Source organism: Akebia trifoliata, chromosome 11 (genome assembly GCF_017979445.1).
Source record: "Akebia trifoliata isolate Shusen 1 chromosome 11, ASM1797944v1, whole genome shotgun sequence".
Classification (NCBI taxonomy): domain Eukaryota; kingdom Viridiplantae; phylum Streptophyta; class Magnoliopsida; order Ranunculales; family Lardizabalaceae; genus Akebia; species Akebia trifoliata.
The window spans coordinates 40,656,215-40,682,679 of record NC_141385.1 but is presented as its reverse complement, the minus strand read 5'-3'; the positions used below and the strand labels follow the sequence as shown (position 1 = coordinate 40,682,679).

The 26,465-nt window shown below is 35.1% G+C and overlaps 2 protein-coding genes and 1 non-coding gene across 5 annotated transcripts; 1 reads left to right on the top strand and 2 right to left on the bottom strand.

Moving 5' to 3' along the window:
- Window positions 1–1,925: 1,925 nt before the first annotated feature.
- Window positions 1,926–1,998, top strand: TRNAK-CUU (transfer RNA lysine (anticodon CUU)). Its single transcript has one exon. It is a non-coding gene; the product is annotated as a tRNA-Lys (tRNA).
- A 1,184-nt stretch (window positions 1,999–3,182) lies between these two features.
- Window positions 3,183–9,220, bottom strand: LOC147391672 (protein CYCLOPS-like). 2 transcript variants are annotated; one of them, XM_086457267.1, is made up of 11 exons: window positions 8,535–9,219; window positions 8,049–8,104; window positions 7,077–7,217; window positions 6,438–6,486; window positions 6,286–6,338; window positions 5,435–6,123; window positions 5,143–5,189; window positions 5,006–5,051; window positions 4,582–4,630; window positions 3,913–4,041; window positions 3,183–3,805 (listed from the first exon to the last, which is right to left on the bottom strand). In XM_086457267.1, the coding sequence occupies exons 1-11, from the start codon at window positions 8,853–8,855 to the stop codon at window positions 3,682–3,684; spliced, it is 1,704 nt and encodes a 567-aa protein (XP_086313393.1). In that variant the 5' UTR covers window positions 8,856–9,219; the 3' UTR covers window positions 3,183–3,681. The 2 variants fall into 2 exon arrangements, with proteins under 2 accessions (XP_086313393.1, XP_086313394.1); XM_086457268.1 differs by lacking the exons at window positions 5,006–5,051; window positions 5,143–5,189 and having other exon boundaries at window positions 8,535–9,220.
- A 12,535-nt stretch (window positions 9,221–21,755) lies between these two features.
- Window positions 21,756–26,248, bottom strand: LOC147391671 (Ribonuclease P protein subunit P38-like protein). 2 transcript variants are annotated; one of them, XM_086460011.1, is made up of 4 exons: window positions 25,356–26,248; window positions 23,240–23,295; window positions 22,966–23,155; window positions 21,756–22,324 (listed from the first exon to the last, which is right to left on the bottom strand). In XM_086460011.1, the coding sequence occupies exons 1-4, from the start codon at window positions 26,196–26,198 to the stop codon at window positions 21,971–21,973; spliced, it is 1,443 nt and encodes a 480-aa protein (XP_086316137.1). In that variant the 5' UTR covers window positions 26,199–26,248; the 3' UTR covers window positions 21,756–21,970. The 2 variants fall into 2 exon arrangements, with proteins under 2 accessions (XP_086316137.1, XP_086316136.1); XM_086460010.1 differs by having other exon boundaries at window positions 22,966–23,158; window positions 25,356–26,247.
- Window positions 26,249–26,465: the final 217 nt, after the last annotated feature.

Genomic DNA, 26,465 nt, shown 5'->3' with positions numbered 1-26,465 from the left:
CTTGGCTTACATTTCCTTCTTAGTTTCTCCCATGCAAAATTCACGAAAATCTTTCCAATAATCTTGCAGTTTCCTCTCAATAGAAAATTTTCTAAACTAATCCAAGATCATTTCTTGTATAACTTGACCTCTAACTATAATAATTTACTTCCAATTCATCTTTCGTAAATTTGAGAGTCAAAGAATTTTGGGAGGGTATTGATTAATAGCTTCTCCCATATTTAGAAATTTCCATATTTTTCCTCAAACAAGATTATTATTCTACGACAAGTTGAAATGTGAAAGGTTTTGGCTCAACTCACTCATGCAATGATGAACATGTGAACGTTTATCCATTGGTTCATGTCACTAGGAATAATTATACATCTACAGATACCAACACATATGACTTGATGAGGATCGTTAAAAAGCGAAACCAATTAATAGGGCAAATCATTATTAGTTTCGTCGATCTAATTCAGATAGTCGATCAGATTGAAAATTAAATGAGAACATGTAATTTGTTTAACATCATCATGGCCTTTCTCTTTGTAGGGCATGTATGTCATTGGACCAATCTCCCCTATGTATCAAACAGACTTTATTGATACTTGATTAGATCCAAGCCCCATCGATACAAAATTATTAATTATTGGACAATAATAATAAGGCTAATTGAAAATCGTGGTCCAAGATAGTCGATAGATTGGTTGTTAGTGGCATTTGCAGCCCATGTGCATTTGGTTGTCGCTAGGTGCTTAACGATATTGACTTTTATAACAAATTAGGCAAACCACTCAACCTCCACAAAGTATGTTTTATTCATACATGTATATCGACTATATGAAAGTACGGGCACATGGCATGCCTTCTTCATGTTGGTTGGAACTTTCGCTATCTCAACTCCAATACAAAAAAATAAAATAAAAGAAAGATCATGGATTTAATAATTGTTTTTTAATAAATTTATTGCTAATTAACTCTGTTCATGAGAGAACATGTATAGATAAGGCTGTCAATGGGTCTAATTCGAATTGGATTGCGGTAGATACGGAACCGATCCGATTCCTTAATGGATCTAGATCTTATTGAATCCAATAAGAATGTCAATGTCATTCCAAACTCCCTGGAACACATTTAATCCAATTTTTTTTTTTTAATTCCCTATAATATCATTGCATAGGGCTGTCAATGGGTCTAATTGAACCGATCCAATTCCTTAATGGATCGAGATCTTATTGAATCCAATATTCTTCCTGGAACACATTTAATCCAATTTTTTATTTTATTTTAAATACCCTATAAATCCTGGTCATTTGAATCCAACAAATTTTCATGATAAACTTGTGACAAAACTTTAGAATAAAAAAAAATATATCATTTAATTATTACCCGTCTCTTTAGGGTCGAGTTAGGGCTCAACCAATCCAGACCTAAACACATTAATTGATGGCCCCACTTACAACCACCTGAGTTAAAGGCCCAAGCCCAATAGTACACATTTAAACGGGCCTAAAACTCAATCTAAACCCAGTTTACGATGGGCGTGGCCCATCGACAGCCTTGTTGTTTCATCAACATTTGGAAGGAAGAAATGATTAAAAGAACTTCCAAGAATAAGGTGGACCTGAAACCATCATAGGTTCCATTTCCATTTGGGTCTAGTGATTTCAAACCACTCGATTCAAGCAAACCACTAGTTTATCGATGACTCGTAATTTTCCAACTCGAAAATTTTCACTCGGTTTGTACGTGGCTGATGTGGCAAACAATAGATCTTTTTTTTCGGGATACACAAGGAAAAGATCAACGGTTCCGTGTCTTTACCATGTCAGCCGAGTACTGACCGCGTAAAAATTTTCGAGTCCGAAATCATGAGCCTTTTTCAATTGGACTGATTTTCGATATCTATATATTTATTTTTTAAGAAAATCGTACATAGAGATGCCCGTCTAGCTCAGTTGGTAGAGCGCAAGGCTCTTAACCTTGTGGTCGTGGGTTCGAGCCCCACGGTGGGCGTATTAGTTGTTTTTCGTAATAGTCACAAAATTCTCACTCTCTTCAAAAATTTGTCGTAACTTTTTTCCAAAATTCCCTTAATTCTCCTAATAAGGGACTTGATGATTAAATTAGTAAGGATGAACATACTGGGTTTTTGGAAAGAAACATCATTTTATGATCCCCAAAAAATTTTGAATTTTTTTAGGGAACTCGGACGAACCTATCCAAATTAACTGAATCGAACCACCGTCGAATAATTGCCAAATTCAAACTTGATTATATGGGCTATAATCTGATTATGATAATTCAGAGTCGGAGTTATATGTTTGAAATAAATGCTCACTAAATTTCAAGGACCCAGAAAACAGCGTGAATAGATATATTTTTTTGCCATTCACTTTATGGGATTTATTACTATAGTTTTCCTATATTTTTTTAGCCATAATGGAGATAGAAATACGATTACTCTTTCAATAATAGAAGATGTGGCTCTTGACAAAATGACTTGGAGAAATATAATCCATTTAGCCGACCCCAAATCTTTGGGATAAGGTTTTGGAAATTATGATCATTCATTAAAACAAATTTCATCTTGAAGAACCACTAAAACCGTCTAGTCTTCTTCATTTCATACCCCACACTTCTACGCATACATCACACACATCCCAGATGCCACGAACTTCATGTGCGCCTTGGCACGTTACAACAAGAACCCATCACTATGTTGTGTAAATGTCTTGTATTTTGTTACGTTACACGGAGCTGTGGGGATCCCTATTTTTTGGGTGTTTCTGTTTTGGGGAGTATTCATGTTTTGCTAACTCTCGGTTATATAAATAGAGATATTTAGGGCTGTAACATTAATGAGAAAATAGTGACTGCTCTTGTTCTGTTCCGTGGACGGTAGGCACATTGCCAAACCACGAAAATCCTTTTTTTTTTTTTTTTCACACTTCCACACCTCTTATATAGCTTATAGATTGCATTGTCGTGAAAAACATATATTGGTCAACATGAACTGATAGGTTCTTGTAGTGATGCTGCTAAGATTGTCATTTTTTTATAAAATAGATATAAGAGCTTTCATTAAGCAAAAAATGAAAAGAAGATCAAATGTTGTCGAGAATACCTACCAAATCAGTACGAGGAAATAAAAGAAACTTAAACACACACAGACACCCAAATCCAAGCATACTAACTGAACTAGATATGTTGATTCACTCCCAAAACAAATGAAATATGCATAAGTTCAATGTCTCATTCACACATTTTTACATTGCCACCATTTACTAGTTGGTTTTGGAACTTGGAATGGTAGATCATCCTGTTAGCACCAATACCACACTTTGCTAGCCTTGTTTACCTCTTAAAACTAACAAAAAATGGGAGAATGCCCATTTTAGGCTACAGTGAATATATATGTATATATTGCGGAACAATAGCATATCTCGCACGTATATCTATGCAAATTATATATAATAATAAGTATGCTACGCAAAATATATTGGTACATGAGGGGGGGTTGGTTTCATGGTGGAGATTTCCTCACACTAGTCAGCCTGGATCATAGGAACATTCTTGGGGTGACGTTCCAAAAGCTTCCCAGTTATGGTGAACGGGTACTCACCTTTGTGTGTGTGTGTGTGTGTGTGTCTAAGGTGGTCAAGACCACATGCAAGAATGTCCAAACAAAATGTGGTCTCACATCTTGCCAGATTCCGAAATGATCCTTTCGATCTCTTCTAACAAACGTTCTTTTTCATCCACTAATTCCTCGTTCTTCTTCTGAAGCTCTTCTATCTGCTTAGTCTGTTCGGAATCTTTCCTGAAATTTTTTCACATAAACTTAGATTCATATGTAGTAGAGTTGTCACTAATTGTAGTAGTGTCAAGTTCTTTGTTTAGTTGACATAATTTCTTGGCACTACTTACCTATTCATGAAAGACAAGTTAAGCTTGAGCGATCGAACTTCCTTCTCAAGATTTTCACAACGCTTCAGAATGGATTGCATATCTGATGGAACCGCTGGTGTCAGATTTCTTTCCTTTGCCTCGGCCATTCTAAACAAGCAACAAAATTCAATAAGAATCCGATCGCAATGCTCTAGACATCAATTTACCAAATTTAAGTCAAGTTTTCACCTAACCACATTTCATTACTAACTTGAGAATCGAAATTATATAGTGTTCATTGTCAAGGGGAGGTTTTATACAAGTAGCAACCACAATATCGAATAAAATGGTATATGTTAGCTAAATAATAGTCAACGAAATGTTTTTAGCTACAAGTGCAAAAAATCCTTCCAAGGTAACGTTTTGGTTGGGAAGAAAACCAAAACGGTTTCGACTGAAACATTCCTAGACAATCCAAATATTCCTGAAACATTTAATGTTTGTTACAATCTCGGCAGAAATCAGAATGTTCCAATGAAACATTCTAAATGATCTGAAATCCCCCATGTATTAGCTTCTTTTTTTTCCCACTTTTCTCTCCTAGTGATTTTAGGGGAGAAAAATAAAGATTCCTTAAAATCCCATTTCAAATAACCCTTTTCAAATATGAAAAACTAAATACCCTTTTCAAGTTGCGAAAGTACTTACTTGCGTGAACGCTCCACCCTCCGTTTCTTTGTTGGATCACCCTTGTCCACTGCATTTTACTTTCATTAATTAGAGAATGATACAAGACTATGCAATTGCTATATCAATGCTTAAACAAGGGGAAAAAAAAGATTTTCTATGTTTAAAGTTCAACTTTGTGGGGAATCATTAGAAACCCTTTTGTTCTTTCTTTAAAACTTCTTAGAACTAGAAAAGATTCAAGAACTATTAATCAATTAAACCATACAACTAAAAGCTTTTTTTAATAGGAGCTATTTTATCAATTTAAGATAAAAAAATCTTAAATCAATGTATCCACATAAGTATGCTACAAGTGGCAAGAAATTTCTTTCACAATCAAATTCATGAAATAGTTGAAACCAAATGGTCATACTGCTCAGCTATATAAGGCAATAATGATAACCTGAACCCCCTGAAGTCACGGATCCCATCCGAATAAGGCTTCCTTTCTGTTTAAAATGCCAAAAGTGAAATACTTCAAAGTTCATACGATAAGAACTGGGCTCATGATCTTAAATTTCAATATTTGATAGAACATACCTTACAATTATCTTTTAAATTATTTTCAAATATCCTCTCTCTGAATTCTGTATTGCAACAACAAGAATGGTTGGTTATAGATAAAAATAAATTATAAAAGTTGACAAATGTTTGAAAGCACGATTCATCATCAAAACCTTATCCTAACTATATGGGGTCAGCTAAGAGATCTCATTCGTTCACTAAGTTCTATCTAAACCTATATCGTCCGTTAATTCAAACGTCGTCTCCATGTTTACATACTAATTATTAAAATTTCATCTCATAAACTAATATAGTGTAAAATACAAACCTTTGGCTTTAGACCCATATTCCAAGCTCCCACTTCGAACTTGTTTCCTTGAGCTCTCACAAACAGATGGGGTCTGACTCGAGTTGGTGGGACCATCACATACTTCAAAACCAGTTGAGAGCACCGGTGCAGCTGCGGATGATTCACTTTGCGATGGTTCTTGAGAAACGGTACACATATGGATTGGGTTCGTCGGACCTACAAAACCATCTAAATCTATTTCTACGGACCCATTAACTGTTTGTAAAGTTACCGAATCGTTCACTTGGACAGGGGATATATCTTGAAAAGTTCCCGGGAACTCAAGACTGTGATTCACTAATCCTTGATCCAAATTCATATTGGGTTGAAGTTCTTGAGCACCATAGAACCCAAATGAACTATTTTCGATATTTTCTTTCTCAATATGGTTACCGAGCTTCTTTCGTTCTAGTGTACCCTTCAACATGCTAACAACAGAGGAAACCGCATCTACTGTAGTCGTTGGAGTACTAAAAGGAGAAGTGGATGAGTTTGATGGAGACATGAATGTCTCCAATTGGTTGGGCATTTCGCCCATTGAAACCTCACCGAAATTACTTGTCATTACGAAATCTTGTTTCATTCTATTGATACCATGTCCTGATGGATCTTGTGTGGCTTCCATACCGATTGATGTTTGAAAGCTTTGCATGGCTACATACCTTTTCCTGCAATATGGAAGTATCATCATTTCGTGTCGTCGTGTAAAACTAGACTTCCACTCAAAATTATGACTAAAATCAGTAAACATCTTTAATGGAAAGTCCCATGTATTAAGCATGTGTTCGTGGTTTTTTATTTATTAACATTTTGTATGAAAAGGTTGATACCGTAATTCAGATGATCGGCTTCTTGTCATGGGTTGAGAACTATGAAACCATGCCTGCATACAGGGGTGAAGTATTAGATTACTATACCATATAAGAATATCATTTCTTTGTCCTAGTAAAGTTGATGTACAAAAAGCTGAAAATAGTCTAACCTTGGCCAAATATAGATTACTAGCTTGCATTCCTTTTTCCACGGCATTCCTATCAAAAGTAGAAGTTGAAGTAATCACCATCGAAACGAAGAAGAATAAATCAGAATGGATATATTCAAACACTAAACAACAGTATTACACTTGGAATAATCCATCAGAAGCTATATAAAGTACATAAATATTTCAAAAAACAACAAATTCCTTTATCCCCAAATGTGGGTCAAGGATAATGAGGGTTCTTTATGGAATACCGTTACTCCAAAGCAAGTATTTGCTTGAACTTTAGAAGGAATATTCAAATTGAAAATTCTAAAAAAGCAAAAGAAGGCCCAAAGAACATGCATTGAGATTGTAAAAGCAGATATGAACACACTTTCAATAATAGAAGACATGGGTTTGGACACAATTGAATGGAGGAGCCAAATTTGTTTAGCCACCCCAATATTCGGGCTAAAAAGGCTTCGATGATGATGATCCGTACTTGGATTCGATGAGACAAATGTAGCACTTAAAGATGAGTAGATATCTATGATCAAGGTAGCATCAATATCTATTATGGTCAAATACTAGACTTGTCATCAAAAAGATGGGCCAAGTTCTTTATTACTAGACTTATCATTAAAAAGCGGCACTAGTTACCTGAGTGAGCGTTGATTGTGGTCACTTGAGTGTTGATCAGCCATGGACGAGTTTTGTGCTAGTAAAACATCGTTGCTACTTTTTTTTTGAAATGTAACCCCATGTTGCTGACTAGACAAAGCAGCAAGTTCAGTAGAGATCCTGCATTTATCGTACTATGATTAGAATTTCACAAAAGAAAACCACGCAGATTTTTTGAAGAAGATTGCTGAAAATGGATTTCTGATCCAAAAAATATAGAGATAGAATAAATATAACACAACTCCGAAAGGAAGCATGAGAATTTAGGAAACATGCTTGTAGTAACCATCGTATGTAACAAAGCTCCTAACTTCCAATAACTTAATTTTGGACCCCAAAGCGACTAAAGCTTGCTTCTTGGCTCACAATAGAAGTTTAGAGTATTTATTTGTATATTTTCTGGCTTTGACACTGCTGGGATGGTCTTTCCGAACACATTTTACCTTTTCAAGCTCCAAAAGGTAGTGCGACATGATCTCCAAAGCTGAAGCTTTAGTGAACACTGTGTCATGGACCTAGCCACTCGTCAAATAGCGTCTGTGTGGCACTCAAGCTAATCCCCAAGATATAAGTCAGCCTTCTCCCAAGTGCCTAGGAGTTACCTCAACTCACTTGGGCACACACTCACACACGCGTGCTAAACTCTTGGACGCTTTATTTACTCAAGCTTCCAAGAGTTTGACAAAAGTTGTGCGAGTTTGACAAAAGTTGTGTGTGTGTGTACCTTAGTCAAGTTGGGTTAACTCCGTGGGACACATCAAGGAGATTGGCCTGAGGGCCACAGGGGCACTTGGTTACAAGGGGCTAGGTCCATGACAAGTGTCTCTAGATCAATTTAACCAAAAATAGTTGTTTCTTTTAGCATCCTTAATTAACACTACATTGACACAAAATGGTGTGCAACATGAATTATTGATACAAAATAATGAACGAGAGGTATTCAAAAACAACCTTCGAGATGCTTGTCGAGTTCGATGTGCCATGTTTGTTGAATTATGGCCATTAATCTGAAATGAATTCATCAAACAACCAACCATCAGAAAAAAACTGTAAATTCAAATTATGAACTCCACAAAAGCATCTTAGATTCCCATCCCACAGTGATAATTAAGTAATTACCCTGAAGAAACATAATAAAGAGACTCAACTCCATCAAACTTTGATCTGATGACTATTCTTCTAGCTATGATCAAACAAATTACTAAGATTGGCTCAAACCCATATAACATCCTATCATGTTAAACTAAACAAAGAACTATATCTCTAAGATCATTAAATCCTATCATGTTTAACTACAATATCAATATATATATATATATTTAATGAATAAATAAATTGATGAATTTTAGACTCTAATGCCTTTCTCCATTTAAATCTTCGACTCCAACATCACGGATTAAAATCGGCGTAAATCAGAAGGATATGTAAACATCTTGCCTCTCCATTGGTGAGCCAACTATTGAAAAGTTCCTCGCTATCTGCACGACAGCTCTGCGAAATATTCTTAAACCCCAACATCTCCATAGTTGGTGCTGGCATCCCAATCGAATTTTCCATCATCGTTTTCAAAAAAATCTCTTCGCTTGAATTCCTATAGAAGTCCGAATAACCCCTTCCTTCCATCTCCATTATATTCTTCTCCGCGTCAATCCTCTGTACTGTCGGAGACCGTAAAGAATTCGAAGTTTGAAGATCACCTTTGAGTTCTATCAAAGAATTATCAGCCGCTATGCTTTTCCCGTTTCCATCTCGGATCATATTCTAAATATTTGGAACCCAAATATTAAAAAAAAAAAAAAATTTTGAATATTGCTTACGAGTTACGACTCCCACCCGTAATTCAATTCTTGTCAAGATTCAAGTGAGATTGATTGCCCAATAAAAATCGATCAATGCAAACTCGAATGCGATCAGACTAGTTTCTTAGAACAATCTAAACAGAACAAACTAAATCCCACATTTTTTTTTCTCTTTGACTAACAAGAATCTAAGCTCTTTGTAAGCTTTTGTTTAAATTCTACCTAAACAAAAAACCTCTAAACAGAACTCTTTCACGATCTAAACCCACTACAGAGATGATTATTGATTAGGAAAAGTCTTAAAATATACTTTGTTTATTTATTTATTAAATTAATGAGTTTGGTGTGAACAAAACTATGAAGTTATGGAATCTGAGAATTGGTGTTCTTCAGATTCCTGAAAACTTATAGTTGTCTTTTGTGGTAAAATCTTAAATTTCAGAAGTCTAAAAACTTCTTCAACGGTAATTCGACTTTTCAACGGTCGAAAAGTAAGTGAAATATATCTTCTTCACTGCAGTGGCGAGGGATTCTATACACGTGGCAAGCTGAAGAGATTGTGTTTGCCACATCAGCAAATCATACATTGTAATTTTTAACCAATACCGCACTGCCATGTGGCGATGAATGTATTCTTGGTAGGATGGAGATAAGAGATGTCCACGTAGGCACATTATTCAATACACGTGACAGATAAGATTAGGGCTGGCAATGAAAATTTTAAACATGTTTGCGATCCGATTATGTGAACTGAGTCCGATTATGTGAACTGAGTCCGATCCGTTTCATTTCATCCTTAATCCGAAACCAATTCAACCGAACAGATGCCTTATTTTCAAATTATCAATATTCAAAAAATATAAAATCATTTAAAATTTAAAAAAATCTATTTTCCAACTAAAAATATTGAGGGAAACAAAAAAGACTTAACTTGTTTAAGAATCAGGATAATTTGACTACCCATGTGTCACACTCAATCGACTCTCCTGACATGATAAGTTCGAAAATCGTAGATCTGTATGCATTGGGATACAAAACCGCACTTCCCCATAAAAAAGTGTATCCCAAGGCATATAGATCTACAGTTCCCGAGCTTGTCAAGTCAGGAGAGTCGATTGAGTGTGTCACATGGGGTTGCAGATTATCACAACTCTTTTATTATTATTATTATTATTATTATTATTATTATCTATATGTATTTATATAAAATTAAGAATAATAAAAAAATTATTAAAATATGTTCAGATTAACTTTTTTTCAAAACAGATTGAGATACATTCGAATCTGATCCAAAATTGTTTTGGATCTAAGATTTCAATTCGAATCCGATCCGAAATTTTATATTTTTTGGATTGGATTGTTTTGATCATCAGATATATTTCAGATTATTGCCAAGCCTAGATGAGATGGCATTGACGGACTAAAAGATTGGCTTTGGCGACATCGGCAAAACATGTGGCAATTTTCAATCGAGTCCACTCAAATACTTGGTAGGTAGGAGATGAGAGATGTCCACATAGGCAACATTATTCCTCCACGTGGCAAGAATACTTTGCCGCTCCAGTAAAGCTGTCTGGATTGTTTATTGGGGAAATATTGTCTTATGCTTTAAGAGAGAGAACTTTGTAAGGAAGATTAGATACCTGGAGGGGTGGAGACATGAATGACGTTAATCAAGAAAATGACCTTTTGCTACTTCCACTACTTTAATAAGAAAAGTAGCCGTTCAGAGGGTTTTCTGTAATACAGCCAACAATTTATACCGAAAATACCCTTCTAATTGTTTTATGATGATGTTGCTATCTTGTAGCCAACTATTTATCATCCTCACTAAGGGTCCTTGAGCTCACCTTGTGGCATCCAAAAATACGATCAGGTGTTTCGGGGTTGTAGAGGATAAAATTCTATAAATTTTTAAAAAAAAATTCAAAATTAATTATTTTTCACAATTGAATTTCAATTTTAAGTTTGAGAGTTATGTGAAAGTTCAATAGCTGTCCATTTTCAAAAACTTGGGTCAAGTTTGAAAGAAATTGTTTTTAAATTTTATTTTATTTGAATTTTTCGAAGAAACTTAGAGGGATGTGGGGTTAGATGGCTGATGTGGTAATCCAGTTGAGCAAAATGACCTTTAGACCTTTAGTAAGGCTGAAAATTTTACTAAATTAGTAAGGAAAAGACTTCTCTCTTTATCATCCATAAGGTGACATGATTTCCTAGTAGGGTAGGCGTCGGGTGTTACTTGGGTTGGGTTCATTTGAAAATCATTATTCTTACATATATGTGCAAACATATCCAACTAGTGAACCAACAAACAAATTCTCTCGTAGCCTTACAAATTTGATTTTTTTAGAGTAACAAATCACAAATCATGAACCCAAATTCAAACCAAGAAAACTGATGAACCAACTAACATAGGTCAAACAAGAGCACCGGAGCGTTAGTTCCAAGTTTTATTTACTTCGATAATGGTAAGATCTTTGGGTGTGCTGCAATTTTGGACCAATCATGTGGGATATTCGGTATTTGGTATTCGATACCATTGGGCCCATAGTATACATAAATTTAAATGAGATGATATCATCAACAAATAATCAATTCTAAAGATACTCTTAGTGACTTTATTTAAAAAGATAAAAGAATGCAACATGCCTAAGCAATCACCTAATCATATTTATTAATTATAAATGGGCCCGAATCCAGGGATTCACGGAAGGTTGACATGTAAAGTCACTCATGTCCGTGGGGTCGACTTAGGGATGAGCTAATGTTTGTTTTGTTTTGTTTTTTGTTTTTTTTTTTGTGAGGATTCTAGGGATATGCAATGACAGGGTTTGGATCAGATATATCTAGATCTAATATTGATCCAATTATATTCTTATTCGATAAATTAACTCATCAGATATGATGGGGTGGATCAGATCTTTATTGGATATTAGAAATCTTGATTGGAAACTTATCTAATAACAATTTGAATTGGATCAACCAATGAGTGTTGGGCTGAGTGGCTTGGGCTTCCCTCCAAAAAAGGAGAGGTCTTGAGTTCAAGGCCCCTCATTGGCCACTCAGAGGGCCTACGGTCCAAAGTTGGATAGTCCCAAAGAAGAGATGGTGCAATTACATTCGCTTCGGTACAATAAAAATGGGTGGCATTATTAAAAACAAAGGTACACAATTTCTATAATCTCTGTGTCACTCTGCATGATTGTATGTGCATCAAGAGAATAATATGAGACAAAAATTATTTCCAATTTGATCTCACAACTAGAAGTCTCTTTCAAATATTTATGTTATTAAGAGTTCGTAAAAAAGGACCATTTTTTCCTCATTTGATCGGATCATAGAAATTTTGAGATTGCTAAATCACAAACAAGATAAATATATAAAGCAATGAAACCATTATAGTATTTTTTAAGGAAGGATGGTAAATGAATCACTTAACGATCTATTTGATAGATCTGATTTACCTGTTTCTTTGGTGTAAGGATAAGATAAAAAGTCCATTGTGGAGTTGTAAGCAATGCACAAAGGATGCTAATGGTCTTGTAGGACCAAACTTATGGAAGAAGGTTGGACATTGCTATTCGTCATCTGCTTATCTTTAGAAGTGAGGACAATAAGTGTGTGTTTGGTAACACTTTTAAAGTTTGAATGGAGGTGATCCGCCTTTAAAATTCAGGCTTCAAGAGCTTTATTTCTGATTGTTTCGTTTTAGATTTTAGACTTCAAAATCGAAATTCAGGAGTTTTGAATCAACAATGGGGGATGTTGGACAAAACTTCTGAAGTATAATTTCTAGTTTCCAGACTCCAAACTTCAGAAGTGTTACCAAACATAGCCTAAATTTCCTTGACACAATGTATATACTATCGAATCACATCCTTAGAATTTTCATTAGCTTTCGTTAAAAACATGATTTTTGGATTAGTACCCATATTCATTTAGTTAATGTCCGAGATATTGCTCCTAATATATTAAATTAATGATAAAAAAGATTAAAACTGCTAATATTATTTCCATTATGTTCAAAGAAATTATTTCCAAAATGAGTCATCTTCCCTCCTAATTTAAAAGCAAAATATGAGACTCAATTGGTCTCCTTACATGAAATATAAGGAGTTCGGCAGCTGGCTCTGCAAAGTGCAAACATGGATTCACTAAAGAAACCCTCAATATTAATTAATCTCTTCTAAAGGCAGTTTGTTCAAGATTTGTATGATTTGAATCTCGAGGATTGTCCAATCTTGATCTCGGGATATCATCTAACCTTGACATGCTATGGGTCTAAGCCCAATAATAAAAAAGTGCACTCTTGTGTGAGTTAAAAACCTAAGAACTTATTACCACCATCTGATCATTGACAGTTAATTTCGTGAATGGGATATATAACTAGGAGAAGTAGTTTATTAATTCGTCAATCAACGAAATGAGAATATTTTGAGCTCTAAATCTAAAGTTGAGCTACGTCGGAAGGGGTGATTTTCTGTCTTTAGAGAGTTAGAAGATGAGGAATAAAGATGCATTGACAATGAAAGTAAGTTAAAGATTTTCTATTTAAGTAGAGCTATTGCATTACTTTGATTTTCTAAGTGATTTCGGCTAAAAATTAAGGGACCGACTAGTTGCACACCACCCATTAATTGCACTCCATTGCTTAAAAATTCTCCTTTGCACTCCATCTGGATGATTACACTCCAAAAATAATATAAAAAGATTGCACTTGTTTTCTACATCTTCTAAGCACCATATACCCGGATTGATAAATTAGGGAGGGTGGGTTTTGACGATTTTAAAGAGACATTGTGAGGCTTAAGAACTTGTTGGAATTTATGTTGACACTTCAAGCTGATCAGTGATCATCGAATTCCAAGAGATAAGATTGAAGTATAGGCTTTTATAAATTTCTAAACAAAATCTAAATATTGATTAGAAAACCAATACCTCTAATTGGTGCCAATGAGAACATGAGCAAAATCAATCATAAAAAAAATAGAGTATGAACATAAAAGAAGCCATGGGAAGATGAATAAGCCTCTAAATCATAAGATTACCATAGTGAAGTGCAATTAGTAGGTTAAAAATGAGGTTTTTTTTTTTTTTTTAATGTTGAGTGCCACAAACCACTAGTGTGTGCAACTAGTCGATCCAATAATGAATTATGAAACCAATTTAGGTCTCGAAACTTTTTTGACAAATACCACACAAATGTCCTATGATAGGGAATTTGAAGGATGGGAAGGGTTGTGTATCTTGAGGTGCCGGATTGAGGGAAAGTTCCTCCATGTGGTCCATAATAATGGCTGTTAATAAATTGAATTGTACCCAAATATTGATTAGACCCAATTCGATAATTTTGGGCTTCGGCACTTACCATGTATTTTCCTGTCAAATTTCAATTTTTGAAATGTGGTCTTCAACAAGTGCGAAAAATGTTTCAAAAGCAAACCCAAACCCATACCCAAATCCAAACTCAAATGGGTACTTAATTCCATTTGGCTCTGTAGAAGCTCATTCAAACAAGTCTTGTGTCACCCACGTTGTTCGTATAGTTTAGGCCCATGGCTTCAAATCTCTTCCGAGATTGAGATAATTTGCCCTAGTCATCTCGGTGACAATACAAATATTTTTTTATCCCCACCCTTCGGATGAGACTAATCCTACGGTCACACGCACCACCCCCTCGGAAAGTCCTACCTGCAAATGGTTGAGTCAAGGGTTAACCAGACTTTGGAGAGTGACCCCAAGGAAACACTTGATCTACCTTATTTTTTATATAAAAATATATAATAATTTATATAAATATATCAATAAATATTTATAAATTGAATTAATCCCAAGAGTTGGCCCAATGGCAAGTCAAACCTTGATAAGCTCCTCAGGATGGATAGGTCAAGTGTTTGAAACCTCTCTAGGGTCCGGTTGACCCTCGACTCAACCAGTTGCACGTAGGACTTTCTGAGGGGGCAGTGTGTGTGATCGTGGGATTAGTCTAACTGAAGGGTGGGGATACCCACTATAAGAAATATATAGATATATATTATAAATTGAATTAAATAGTTCGAAACAAGATGACTCGTCTATGACAACTCGGTCTCATCCAGGAAGGAGACAAGACTTCAAGATTTGAAACCATGTTTGGGCCTGGTTATAGTGGCGGCAGGACTAGTACACTTGCAACAGCCAATTATACCGTTATTTTAAGACCCACACTTCCCCATATAGTTTATTAATAATGGAATCAACTAGTTATAAATTATAGCTAACGCTTGATAACGGCATTATAACGGTCTTGGAGATGCATGTTTTACATATAATAAAATGCCCAGAATCAATGAAAGACCTCATTGGTTTGAGATCCTTAATTAAAGAAGGATTTTGATCTCCTTTTCACCTAGAACTCCTTGTTGACTAAATACTTAGAAAAAATTGTTATGAAGCTCAAGTTGGGAGGTATAATCTAACATTCTTATTTTTAATAAGAAGTAAAGGAATCAGTTATATGTATTCGTCTACTATTTCTAGATTTTTTCAGTCAAAGATTCTTTTGTATATTGGGATTCTAAATGAATGATCACGTCGGCTTCCATCAATAAACTTGGAGCCATTGTATTCATTCAACAATGAGATTGACTTTTGAGAAACACCGGGTTTGAGATGATTTGTCTATCCGTCTGTTGGTGGATGATACCGAGATGAATTGGATGAGTCATCTCGGTCTCGGATCACATTCTCTTCAAGCTTCCACGAGTTACTTAAAACAAAACTGTGTTCCCTGTAGTGTGAACCTTATAGAGAGTTGGAGAACTCCTTGTGATTCATTCGAAAGGTTGACTTAAGGGAAAGAAAAGGGATAGATGACTGAAAATCCCGCTTAGAGATCGCAACTATAGTCAGAGTAGGAGTTCCCATCCATCATCTCCGTCGAGGCCTCGTTTTACCTGCCAATTACGGTTGATCCGTCGGATTGAAACCTCCATTAGATTCGGCAACTAAGGACGAGATTACCATCGCATCGGCTTTGATGTTGGAAGGTTGACTTAAGCTAGATTGTGGTAATTAACTTAGTAGCTACCAACCATGCGCTTAGGACTGTCAATGGGTTGGGTTTTGGTCCAGCCAGACATCGATCTGGTTCAGATAGTAATACTAGGCCCTTTTATTTATTGGACCCTAGCTAAGCCTGATTCATGTTTCAAGGTTGGGCTCGGGTTTGGGCCTGGGAGTCATGTCAGGTGGCCCAGCCTCACACAATATAGTATAGTTTTATTTGTAGTATGTTACATGGGTTGGGGTTTAATAGCCAAACTCCTAGACAAAGTGTTTTGTTCTACATGGGATAAGAGTAATGATTTTCTGACTCCCCCCGTATGTAGATTGTTAGAATCTATGTAACGTTTTGGTTTCATTGGCCTCCACGATTTTAGTTTCTAAATTGCACGTGGATTTTATAAAATGATAGATATTAATTTTAAATGGAAATCTACTATCATTAGAATTATATTCTTTAAGGAATTAGTAGAAGACCTTGATAGATAAGAAATATAATAAAAGAATTAATCTAGTTCTTCAACCTTCATCTATAAAAGGGATTAGCTAATCCCATATTAGAGTTTTTGAAAGAACACGGAACGTTGAGATAAAGAAAGTGATATCTATCAATCACAAAAAACTCAGTCAATTCAACTAGAGATAAGGGAGAAAGTGAGTTTAGAAGAAAATACCAATCCGATTGAGATTTCGCAAAGCACAAAGAAAGATGAGATTAAATGGAGCATCTTGAAAAATATTGGATTAAAGGTTTAACGATGGTACAAAGTAAGTAATGATAACTTGAACTAGATTTTTGTCATGAATAATTATTTGAGATACGTGTTTTGATTTATTCTATTGGGACAAAATAATAATCGTGTTGAGATTTGAATGTATAAAATAATCAACACAGATGTGTTTCCCTAGAAAGAAGATCTATGGTTCTAGCACACACCATGTCAGGAGAGTCTTTTGAGTATGCCACTTGGGGAGTCAGATTATCACGACTCATGGGATAAAATTTTGGGAATGGGTCGATTTTTTGAGGATGATCTCTATGATGAAGGGATCATCTTAATATATAAATATATATGGGTCCCGTTCGGCACCCAACATGTTTTGTCCTACATGGGTTAGAAGTTTTGGAATAGGTTGATTTTTGGTGAAGATGATCTCTATGGTGAGGAGATCATCCTCACCAAAAATCAGCCCATTCCAAAACTTCTGACCCCATCACAAATGGTTTACAAAAATTGGACGGTCCACAATTTTTCAGCTTGTAAACATGGGGTTAGAAGTTTTGAAATGGGCTAATTTTTAGTGAGGATGATTTCCTCATCGAAGAAATCATCCTCACCAAAAATCAGCTCATTCCAAAACTTCTAACCCATGTATGACAAAACATATTGGGTAAAATGTTAGGCAAAATGTTGGGTGTTGAACATTTCCCTTTATATATATATATATATATATATATAACCCCAATTTATAAGTTGAAGAATCATGGGCCATCAATTTTTATCATTAATTTGTAAACAACTTTTGATGGGGTTAAGGGTTTCGAAATGAGCTGATTTTTTATGAGGATGATCTTTCACCATATGGATCATCCTCGCAAAAAATAAGTTCATTCCAAAACTTTTAGCCCATGTAGGACAAAACTGTGGCTCCCATTTTGACTACCGAACGTTGTCCATGTATATATATATAAATGTGAGGGGTTCATGGGACAATGATTGTGACAAAATCTATGACAATGGTTTTTTGTAAACCACTTTTGAAAGGGTTAGCAGTTTTGGAATGGACTGAATTTTGGTGAGGATGATATCTATGGTGAAGAGATCATCCTCACTAAAAATTAGCCCACTTCGAAACTTCTAACCCCAATTTACAAGTTGAAGAATTGTGAATCGTCAATTTTTTTGTAAATCATTTCTAATGGGGTTAGAAGTTTCTGAATGAGCTGATTTTTGGTGAGGATGGTCACTATGGCCAGGAGACCATCCTCACCAAAAAATTAGGTCATTTTGAAATTTCTAACCCATATAAGACAAAATTATTATCATAGATTTTGTTACAAGTTTGTCCCATGAACCGTCCCCTGGCTCGATTTAGCTCGTAAAAAGGCCTGAAAACTTCCAGTGTAGGTTTGGACATAAGTATATTTTTATTCCACTCAGTTTGATCATTAGACAGGTCATACTTAGACAATGTTTTGATTGAGAGAAATGGAGAGAAGAAAAACTCATTACGAAAAGAGAAGAGAAACTTAATATCTCTCCACCATGTTTGGATTGACAGGAGAGAACTTGGTGTTAAAATAATCCCACATCACCTAGGTACTATTGGGAGGTGCAATGTGTAAAGCGGGGTAACCCTCTCCTTGCAAGTCAATTTTGAGAGGATGTGTTAAGCCCATGGGCTTTAAAATAGTATTAAAGCGGGTGATCTTAGGAATGGGTTGGGTTAGTATCTCCAGCCTACGTGGAGGGGGGAGCTGAGTGTCTCCAGCCTTGGCATTGATGGGGGGGTCAGAATAGTCCCACATCATCTAGGTACTATTGGGAGGTGCAATGTATAAAGCGGGGGCAACCCTTTCCTTGTAAACCGATTTTATGAGGATGAGTTAGGCTCATGGGCTTTGACACTTGGGACAACTTTGAAATTTTAAAATATCTTAAAAGAGATCTAGGGACAGTGTTGGAATTATAAAATATATTAAAAGGGTTTCTCTCAATTTCTCTCCTTTTCTCTTCTCTCCCCACTTAACAATCCAAACAAGAGAAATGAAGAGAAACTCATGTCTCTTCTCTTCTCTTCTCTCTATTTCTCTCAATCTAAACATAGCGTTAGACTAGGACTTTTAGGCCTTACTGGCACTGATTTATGGCCTGACCCAACCCATTGATAGTCTTGTAGACAAAATGCAATGAGGCGCCAGGGGAGGATTTAATGGGGGGACCTTGCCCCCGCAAGAATTTTTAAACTTTATAAGGATTTATGTGCTATTGCAATAGATGATAAAGGCAAAGAAAAAAAAATCCTCATCCACTGTCGCTCACACAAGAATTTTTAAAATTTATAAGAATTTATGTGCTATTGCAATAGATGATAAAGGCAAAGAAAAAAAAATCATCCTCCACCATCGCTCACACAAGAATTTTTAAAATTTATAAGGATCTTAGTTTCCCCTACGTAGACAAATCCTATTCCACACTTGTGAGGCATGCTAGGCCCTTGACACGATGCTCCTAATACCGACCTGACTTTCAAGCTTTTAAGTCATGGTCTAAAGTAACATGAAATTGCTTTATTCTCTCCCTCATAAAAAGATACAAATGCAAAGTAAATATATGTTTACAGTTGTAACTGTATTTCTTTTGATCGACCCATAATATATTTAGCATCAAATTTGTCAGTTTTCTCGTATCTTTCTTAGCACCAATTTTCTGTCTTTTTCATCTTCTCTTTTAACCATGATTTTGTTTCTTCTTTTTTGATGATAGCTTTAAATTTAAACCTACTTAGATAATCTTGAGGTCACTTCAGCTTTATTCATTATTATATCACATTTTTATTTTTTTTAAGAAAATAATGCTTAAATCATTTAAACCCATATGTTATGCTTCCTTTGATTGTTTCCCAGATAAAATAATGAGTTTTCTTTAGCAATCAAAAAAAAAAAAAAAAATTATAATTATTTTTATTTTTATTTTGCAGTGAAAGCAATTGCTTATTTAACAAAATCGTTTCGTGCTAAATGTTTATCAGCTCGTGTAAGAGTGCCTTGCTTATGTTCCATCTTTACTCTAGCATCCAGAAGGATAGTGTTAAAGGCACCCCAATTATTACTAAGGACATGTCATATTATATCCAATTTTTGTTGTCTTTGGATATCATCCCTATCAAAAATTAATTCATTCCGACACTTCTAACTCTATCAAAAATAAGTTGAAGAATCGTAAATCATTCATTTTTTTTTTATTTTTTTTTTGTAAATCATTTTTTATAGGATTAGAAATTTCTGAATGAATAGGATTTTTTTAGGATGATCTCCTCATCATAAAGATCATCCTTTTAAAAAATCAGTCCATTCCAAAACTTTTAACTCATATAAGACAATTTGACCATGGTGTAGGTGCGTTTGATAATTATTGGGGTGCTTTTAACACTAACCCATCCAAAAACGTAGTAAATAGTACGTGCATGTTAACTACCACAATGGACTCGCCTGTGTTAGGGATTCCTTACAAGAGAAACAGGTGGAAGAAAAACATTTAAGATTTCTCCACTAGGATGGGAAAATAATTTCCTCATCAGTTCACTTATTCATAAAAATTAAAAAAGATTTTCTATGAGTGTGTAAAAAAATTATTTCTTAAACAATAATGTTTTTAAGTTGAATTTCCTCGTGGCTTTAAAAAGTAAGAAAAGAGACTTAACTTCGCTTTTACTTTAAGAGTAAGAATATTTTTTTTTTTTAAATCATAAAAACAAAAAATATCAATTTCTAAGATGTGTTATATATGTGTGAAATAATTATCCACCAAGAAAGAAAAGAATTCACCCAAGAAAAAAAAATTCCTATATAGAAAATATTTAATTATACCCCCAAAAATCACAATTTTCAAACAATGATCCATACTAACAAGATGGCTCCCCGTGAAATTTCACTATAAATTGAATTTTTCAAGAAAACCAATTCTTTTTCATCTCATAACGATCCTAAGTTAAATTTTGAAAAAAATGCCAAAATGCCACATATCTTGCAACCACTCAAATGGAGGAGTTAGGCATTTATTTATGGGTGCTGTTCTTTTGACAAAATCTTAGACAACATTCTAGACAAAATATTTTATCTTATATAAGTTAAAAATTTTATAATGATCTGATTTTTTGTAAAAATGATATCTATGATGAGAAAATCATACTCACAAAAAATATTCAATTATAAAATTTTTAACTCTAACTTATAACATAAAGAATCGTGAACCGTCAATTTTTACTGTTAATTTGTAATCACTTTTCATAAAATTAGAAGTTTCATAATTGATTGATTTTTTGTGACGATGATTTCTCACAAAAAAAAATCAATCTATTCCAAAACTTTTTAGTCATACAAGACAAAATTTTATTTAAAATATTATATATATAAATAAATAAGATAAGTGAGCCAGAAAAATACTACTACGGCCACTTTAGTTTTATAAAGATGCAGCTTAGATTTACTCTTGCACCGCTACAACAATATTTTTAGGTAATAGACAGTGACATCTTCCATTGTCCTGTTTGGTTTTTTGGACGTTTTAGGCACAGTTCTTAAAACGATGTCTCCAGCCATTACGGTCCCCCCACCTCGACCGTCAACGATGGTCTCTCTCAAGTACTGTTCTCGTAACTGCTGCACATGTGAGTCCCACGTGCTTTACAATATGACCTAAAGATTGGGTCCCACTCTTTATCAGATCTGATTGACTTATCACAACTCTACTTTCTTCTTCTTTGCAGACTTGCATGTGGACCCATCAGCCCTACAAAAACTCGGGTCTTCACCCATTCTCATCTATAGAAGATTAATCAAAAAAATTATTTATGCCTTACTTCCAAAAATAATAATAATAATAATAGCTATCAATGGAACAGATCAGCCCAAAATCTGATTGGTCCTGATCTGATAACTTCAAGTCCTGATCAATGATTTGGGTTCCAACAAGGACCCAATGCGATTATTGTTGGAGTATCGCCTTTGGCTTTCAAACCCAATATATACGTTATATTATATATTTTCATTAGTGGATACATGATATACATTTATGTTTAATATCACAAATTGAATTTCATTGGATATATACTTGGATAAATATTTGAGAACCAATAAGAACCGAATCTGATCCGAATCCGGACCCATCCATCCAATAAGTGGTCCCATATGGACCCCCAATCGGTTTTGAATCCAATTCATTGACGACCCCATGGGCTTGGATTAAGGCACCCAAAGAGAGAACCAGTATTTGGAGCATTGGTTAGGATTAACGATTAAAAGATTTAACGAACAAAAGGATATCTAGATATATAATAATCCCTTACACGTGAAGCACCGTCTCTAGACAGATTTCCTTCAAGATCGCCCATAATTCTGGCCAACCAAATCTCTAAATTCCTTTGGATTTCTTTGAAGTTGTTTCTAATGGAGTCCAATGACCGCCTTGTCGTTAGTTTTGCATGACTCCCGAGCTCATCGTGGAAATGGCTCTTTGTTGTTTCGGTTTGCAATGCTGTTAGCTTTTGTCCAATCTCAATTGCTCGTTGCTGAAGACGGAATGCTTCAAGTAAGAACTCTGTTTGTCGTTGGGTTCGGAACTCTGGGCTTAGAGTCTGCTCACAAGGGTCACTTGCTTGCTAGAAGAAAAAGAAAAAGTGAATAAACAAAATTAAGAACAATGTTTGCCATTTTGACGTCAAAGAGAATGGGCTCACAACGAGAAGAAAAAAAACAAAAAAGTAAATAATAACGGCAATTAATCAGCATTCAAGATCAAGTTTAATCCCACATACACCTCAAGATTGTATCTTGATGAAAATTACATAAACTGAAGTTCAGCTATAAGAAAAACTATACAAATAAGTGCAAATCCACTCCAATTAGAACGCCATATGCAAAATGGGATAAAAATGAGATAAAAGGAAATAGAACTTCAGCATCCATCACACAAACCGAAGTGTAGCCCTAAAATGGTAGTTTTGAGAACCTAGTAGTTCTTAGTAAACCTTTTTTTTTTTTTGGTGACAGATGATCACACTTTAAGTTTTCACGATATAGTTTGTACGAATTGAATTACTAACACTTTGATACCTCTTAATAGGAAATCTAAATGACAGAAATTGTCTTTAAGATGTCCCCCTATTAATATCATTCTTGTAACATTTATGTATGTTGTTAAATCTCCAAAACACTAATGACTGAATATATTTCGGGCTTCAAGGAAATAGAAAGAAAAAAAATCATATAAAAAATAATAACAAAGACTAACATGGCTTACCATTCTTCTGCATAGATCATCAATCTTCCCTGCAAGAGCTTGGTATCTCTTTGCTTGCTTCCTCATCAATGATGGGACCTTCGACAAGTCACCCTTATCCACTCTTTCCAAATTCAGTAATTCCTGCTCAAGTAATTTCAACTTAGAGGGAACTCCAGTTGATTCACCATCTACCTTCCAAGGGGATTCCCTTCTGAACCAAAAAACAATTTTTTTATATATTAATTGTCAATTAAATTTTAGGGCGATTATGTATACGGGTTGTTCAAATCACCTTGCTACAAAATGCTTCATTTGATACGTTGACTCAAGAGAATCATATCGTATATCCTGCAACAGAAGACATAGAAAAATAACATAAATCAGGACCTTATGAATCCAAAGATTACTAATCGATAGCAATTTCATCAGTACTCAATGAATTACCAAGTTAAACAACAATTATAAAGATAGATAAAGTTTAGCATTCCAGACAAGATGTGGAGACATCATTCACATGGTTGGACACATAAAGTAGGAAATGGGCCCGGCCAACTCTGTTTAAATACATCAATGGTAATTAGGTCAGATTGGCGTCCCTTAGGGAGCCTCCTAGGACCCATGGAAGTGGCTGTCGAACCATTTGTACACATGCCATATGCATGTTACTAGGTTAGGGAATCTTATTGATAAGGAAAACCATTATAACCAATTATAAGAGAATCTTTTAATTTTTTGGAAAAAGCTTATCACGAGCAGCTCATTCAAATATTCCAGATTCTTCTAGAATTTTTGAACCTGGGCAAATAATTCACTTATACACTTAAACCATTAAAGAATCATTCCTGGTTTACTGAAAATTGATATTCTAAATATTGACATTATAAAAATCATCAAATTTCCATTAAAAATATCCTCCTTTCATTTTTATTTATCCAAAATTTTGGGAAAAATAATTACATTTTTTGATAGATAAATTTTATAAAGAAAACCTTTAAAAAAAAAAAAAAAGAGAGAGAGATAATAAAACGAGGAGGTTGAGAATACCTACCTAGAACAGAAACCAAACACAAAAAACAGCACAACAAACAAGAAGGAAAAGAAAGTAGTAACTACTCATCCTGACAAACAAGCTCTCACCTAAACAAGAATTCTTCAAAAATAACACCCTTAAATTCCTTGAAGATTTTACACTAAAAAATAAATAAATAAATAAAAGGAAATGATAACATCCTACAAAGTGTTACTTGGACCATTAAAAAGCCCAATTGTTCCTTTCCTTCCACATCCCCCAACACACAGCAAAGGAGGGACATTTTTTGCTCACAGTGCTTGCCACATCAAGCATACAAGGGTAGTTTTGTAACTAACAAGGGTACTTTTGTAAATTAGGAATGCCATTCAATACACGTGGGTATATGTGATTGGTGCATTCCAGATTTCTGTGAGCAAAAATGTTTTCCAGCAAACAGTATCAAAAGCCAAAGAATCTTTTATTTCCAAATTAAGGTCATGATCTGCCAACCAGGCAACCACTAAAGAAGCCAACACAGAAACCTTTGATCTTGCCTCTGAATTTTTTGCTGTACTCAAACTCGTCAACTATCCCACATGTCATTGATGGTTTCAACTTACAACAGATGTACTGGGCTCTCATTTATAAGTATAACAACATTTGTTGACTATAGGGGATCATGAGATTTTGAGGGCGTAAACACTCTAGTTGAATCAAGGATTGCAGTTTGACAAAAACGATTGAATGTATGATTAAGAAAACATAGACATTATACTCATTTGTGTTTTTGAGTGCTTACGCATCCTATCTAGAGTACCCCATTAGTTTCTACACTTAAGTTGTTGCAGTCATAAATAATGAGGGACAATGGAACATGAATAAAGAAAAACTAATAATATGTAAGGATTCAGAGTATCAGACACACAAACTAAGAACAATGGCTCAAAATACAGTATCGTAGTGGAATGTATCGGCCGGTACATATTGGTTTCGACCGATACCGGAACGAAACATTGTAGTTTTCGGATTTTCTTCAGATACAATTTGAGGGATTTTGTAGGTTTATTGATCAGGGCTTGAGGGGAGAACTTTATAAGTTTCCAAAAATTGAAGATAACTGAAAATAATAATGGTTGGTTAGTAATTTTTTTTTTTTTTTTTTTACATTTGTTCCTTCATTAAGATCACCTCTCCCCTTTGACTTGGTATCAAAACTCTCAATTAAAAATTATGGTTCGTCTTCCATGGAGAAAGACCCCTAAAACAGATTGAAATTCTGTTCAACAAGAGTAACAATATGAACCGCAGTATTCGTTTATTATCTTTCTTCTGCAAATCAAAAACTACAACTAAAGAAATCCATTGAAGCTCAAAGTGAAGAAGAAAAGAATCAAACCTGCCATCCATTAGCTCTCTCCGCCCAAACCTTCGAAGCAGAAGTCACAAAATCCTGATTAAAAGCATCCTGTGATCCATATAAACCAGCCATTTCAACTTCATCTCCATCTCTTTCTACGAAAGACTCCTCTGAAATCGCATCTAAACCCTCCGAAACCCTAAATTGACCAAATCTCGAGTAATCCACACAACGATCGACGAACTCACCATTCTCCACATCAACACACCTACCATAACCTCCTCCCATCTGAGAACCATAGAATCCATCTCCAACCTCAGATTCCTTCTTCACTTCGAGCTTTTCAACTGATCTAACAGTGAAATCTTCATCTTCTTCTCCTGTAGCCTGCCTCGACATGAAATTAATCATCTCTTCTCTCTCATCAACCTCTCTCTGCAACTTCTCCACACATTCCCTCAATTCCTCTTCAGTTTTCTCCAACACCTCAATTTTCTCCCTCAAACGCGCGATTTCTTCATCTGAAGCGTCGATCTGCTGCAAAAGCTTCCTCTCCTCGTGTTGCCATCCATTTCTATGACTCGCAAATATCTCTACAACTCTAGCGTTCGCTTTCGAGTCTTCTTTTCTTCGAGATCTCATCTGTCTCAGCTGTTCTTCCGCCTGGATTAGCTTCAGAGAGAGTTCTCTGTTTCTAGATTGGAGAGAGGAGACTAAGGAGATTGAAGATCTAGGGAGAAACCCTAAAAAAATTGCAAAGCTGAGGCCTAGATACGATGAAAATGAGAGAGATTGAGCTTCGTTTTCGTTGTCGTTGTTCATGTTTTCGATCGAGGAGGGTTTCGAGACTTCTTCTGAAACTGCGATCTCTGCTGCCGCCATTACTGAGATACTGCGAATAGCTTGTTGAGCTTTTTGAATCGAATCAGAATAATCAATTTACTAAAATAACCCTCGTGAGTTTTCAAAATTACTAAACTAGCTGCAATGGTCGTTTTCGTTCGTTATATGTTTATGGGGGGCACGGGTTTTCTGCAGTTGCAGTGTAGATAAGCTACGTTGATATTTCTCTTGTTTAGGTGATCAAATGGGGAGGTCTTCTGGAGGTACAATCCACTATTCTTCACTGTGTGTCAATGTTTTCTTTAC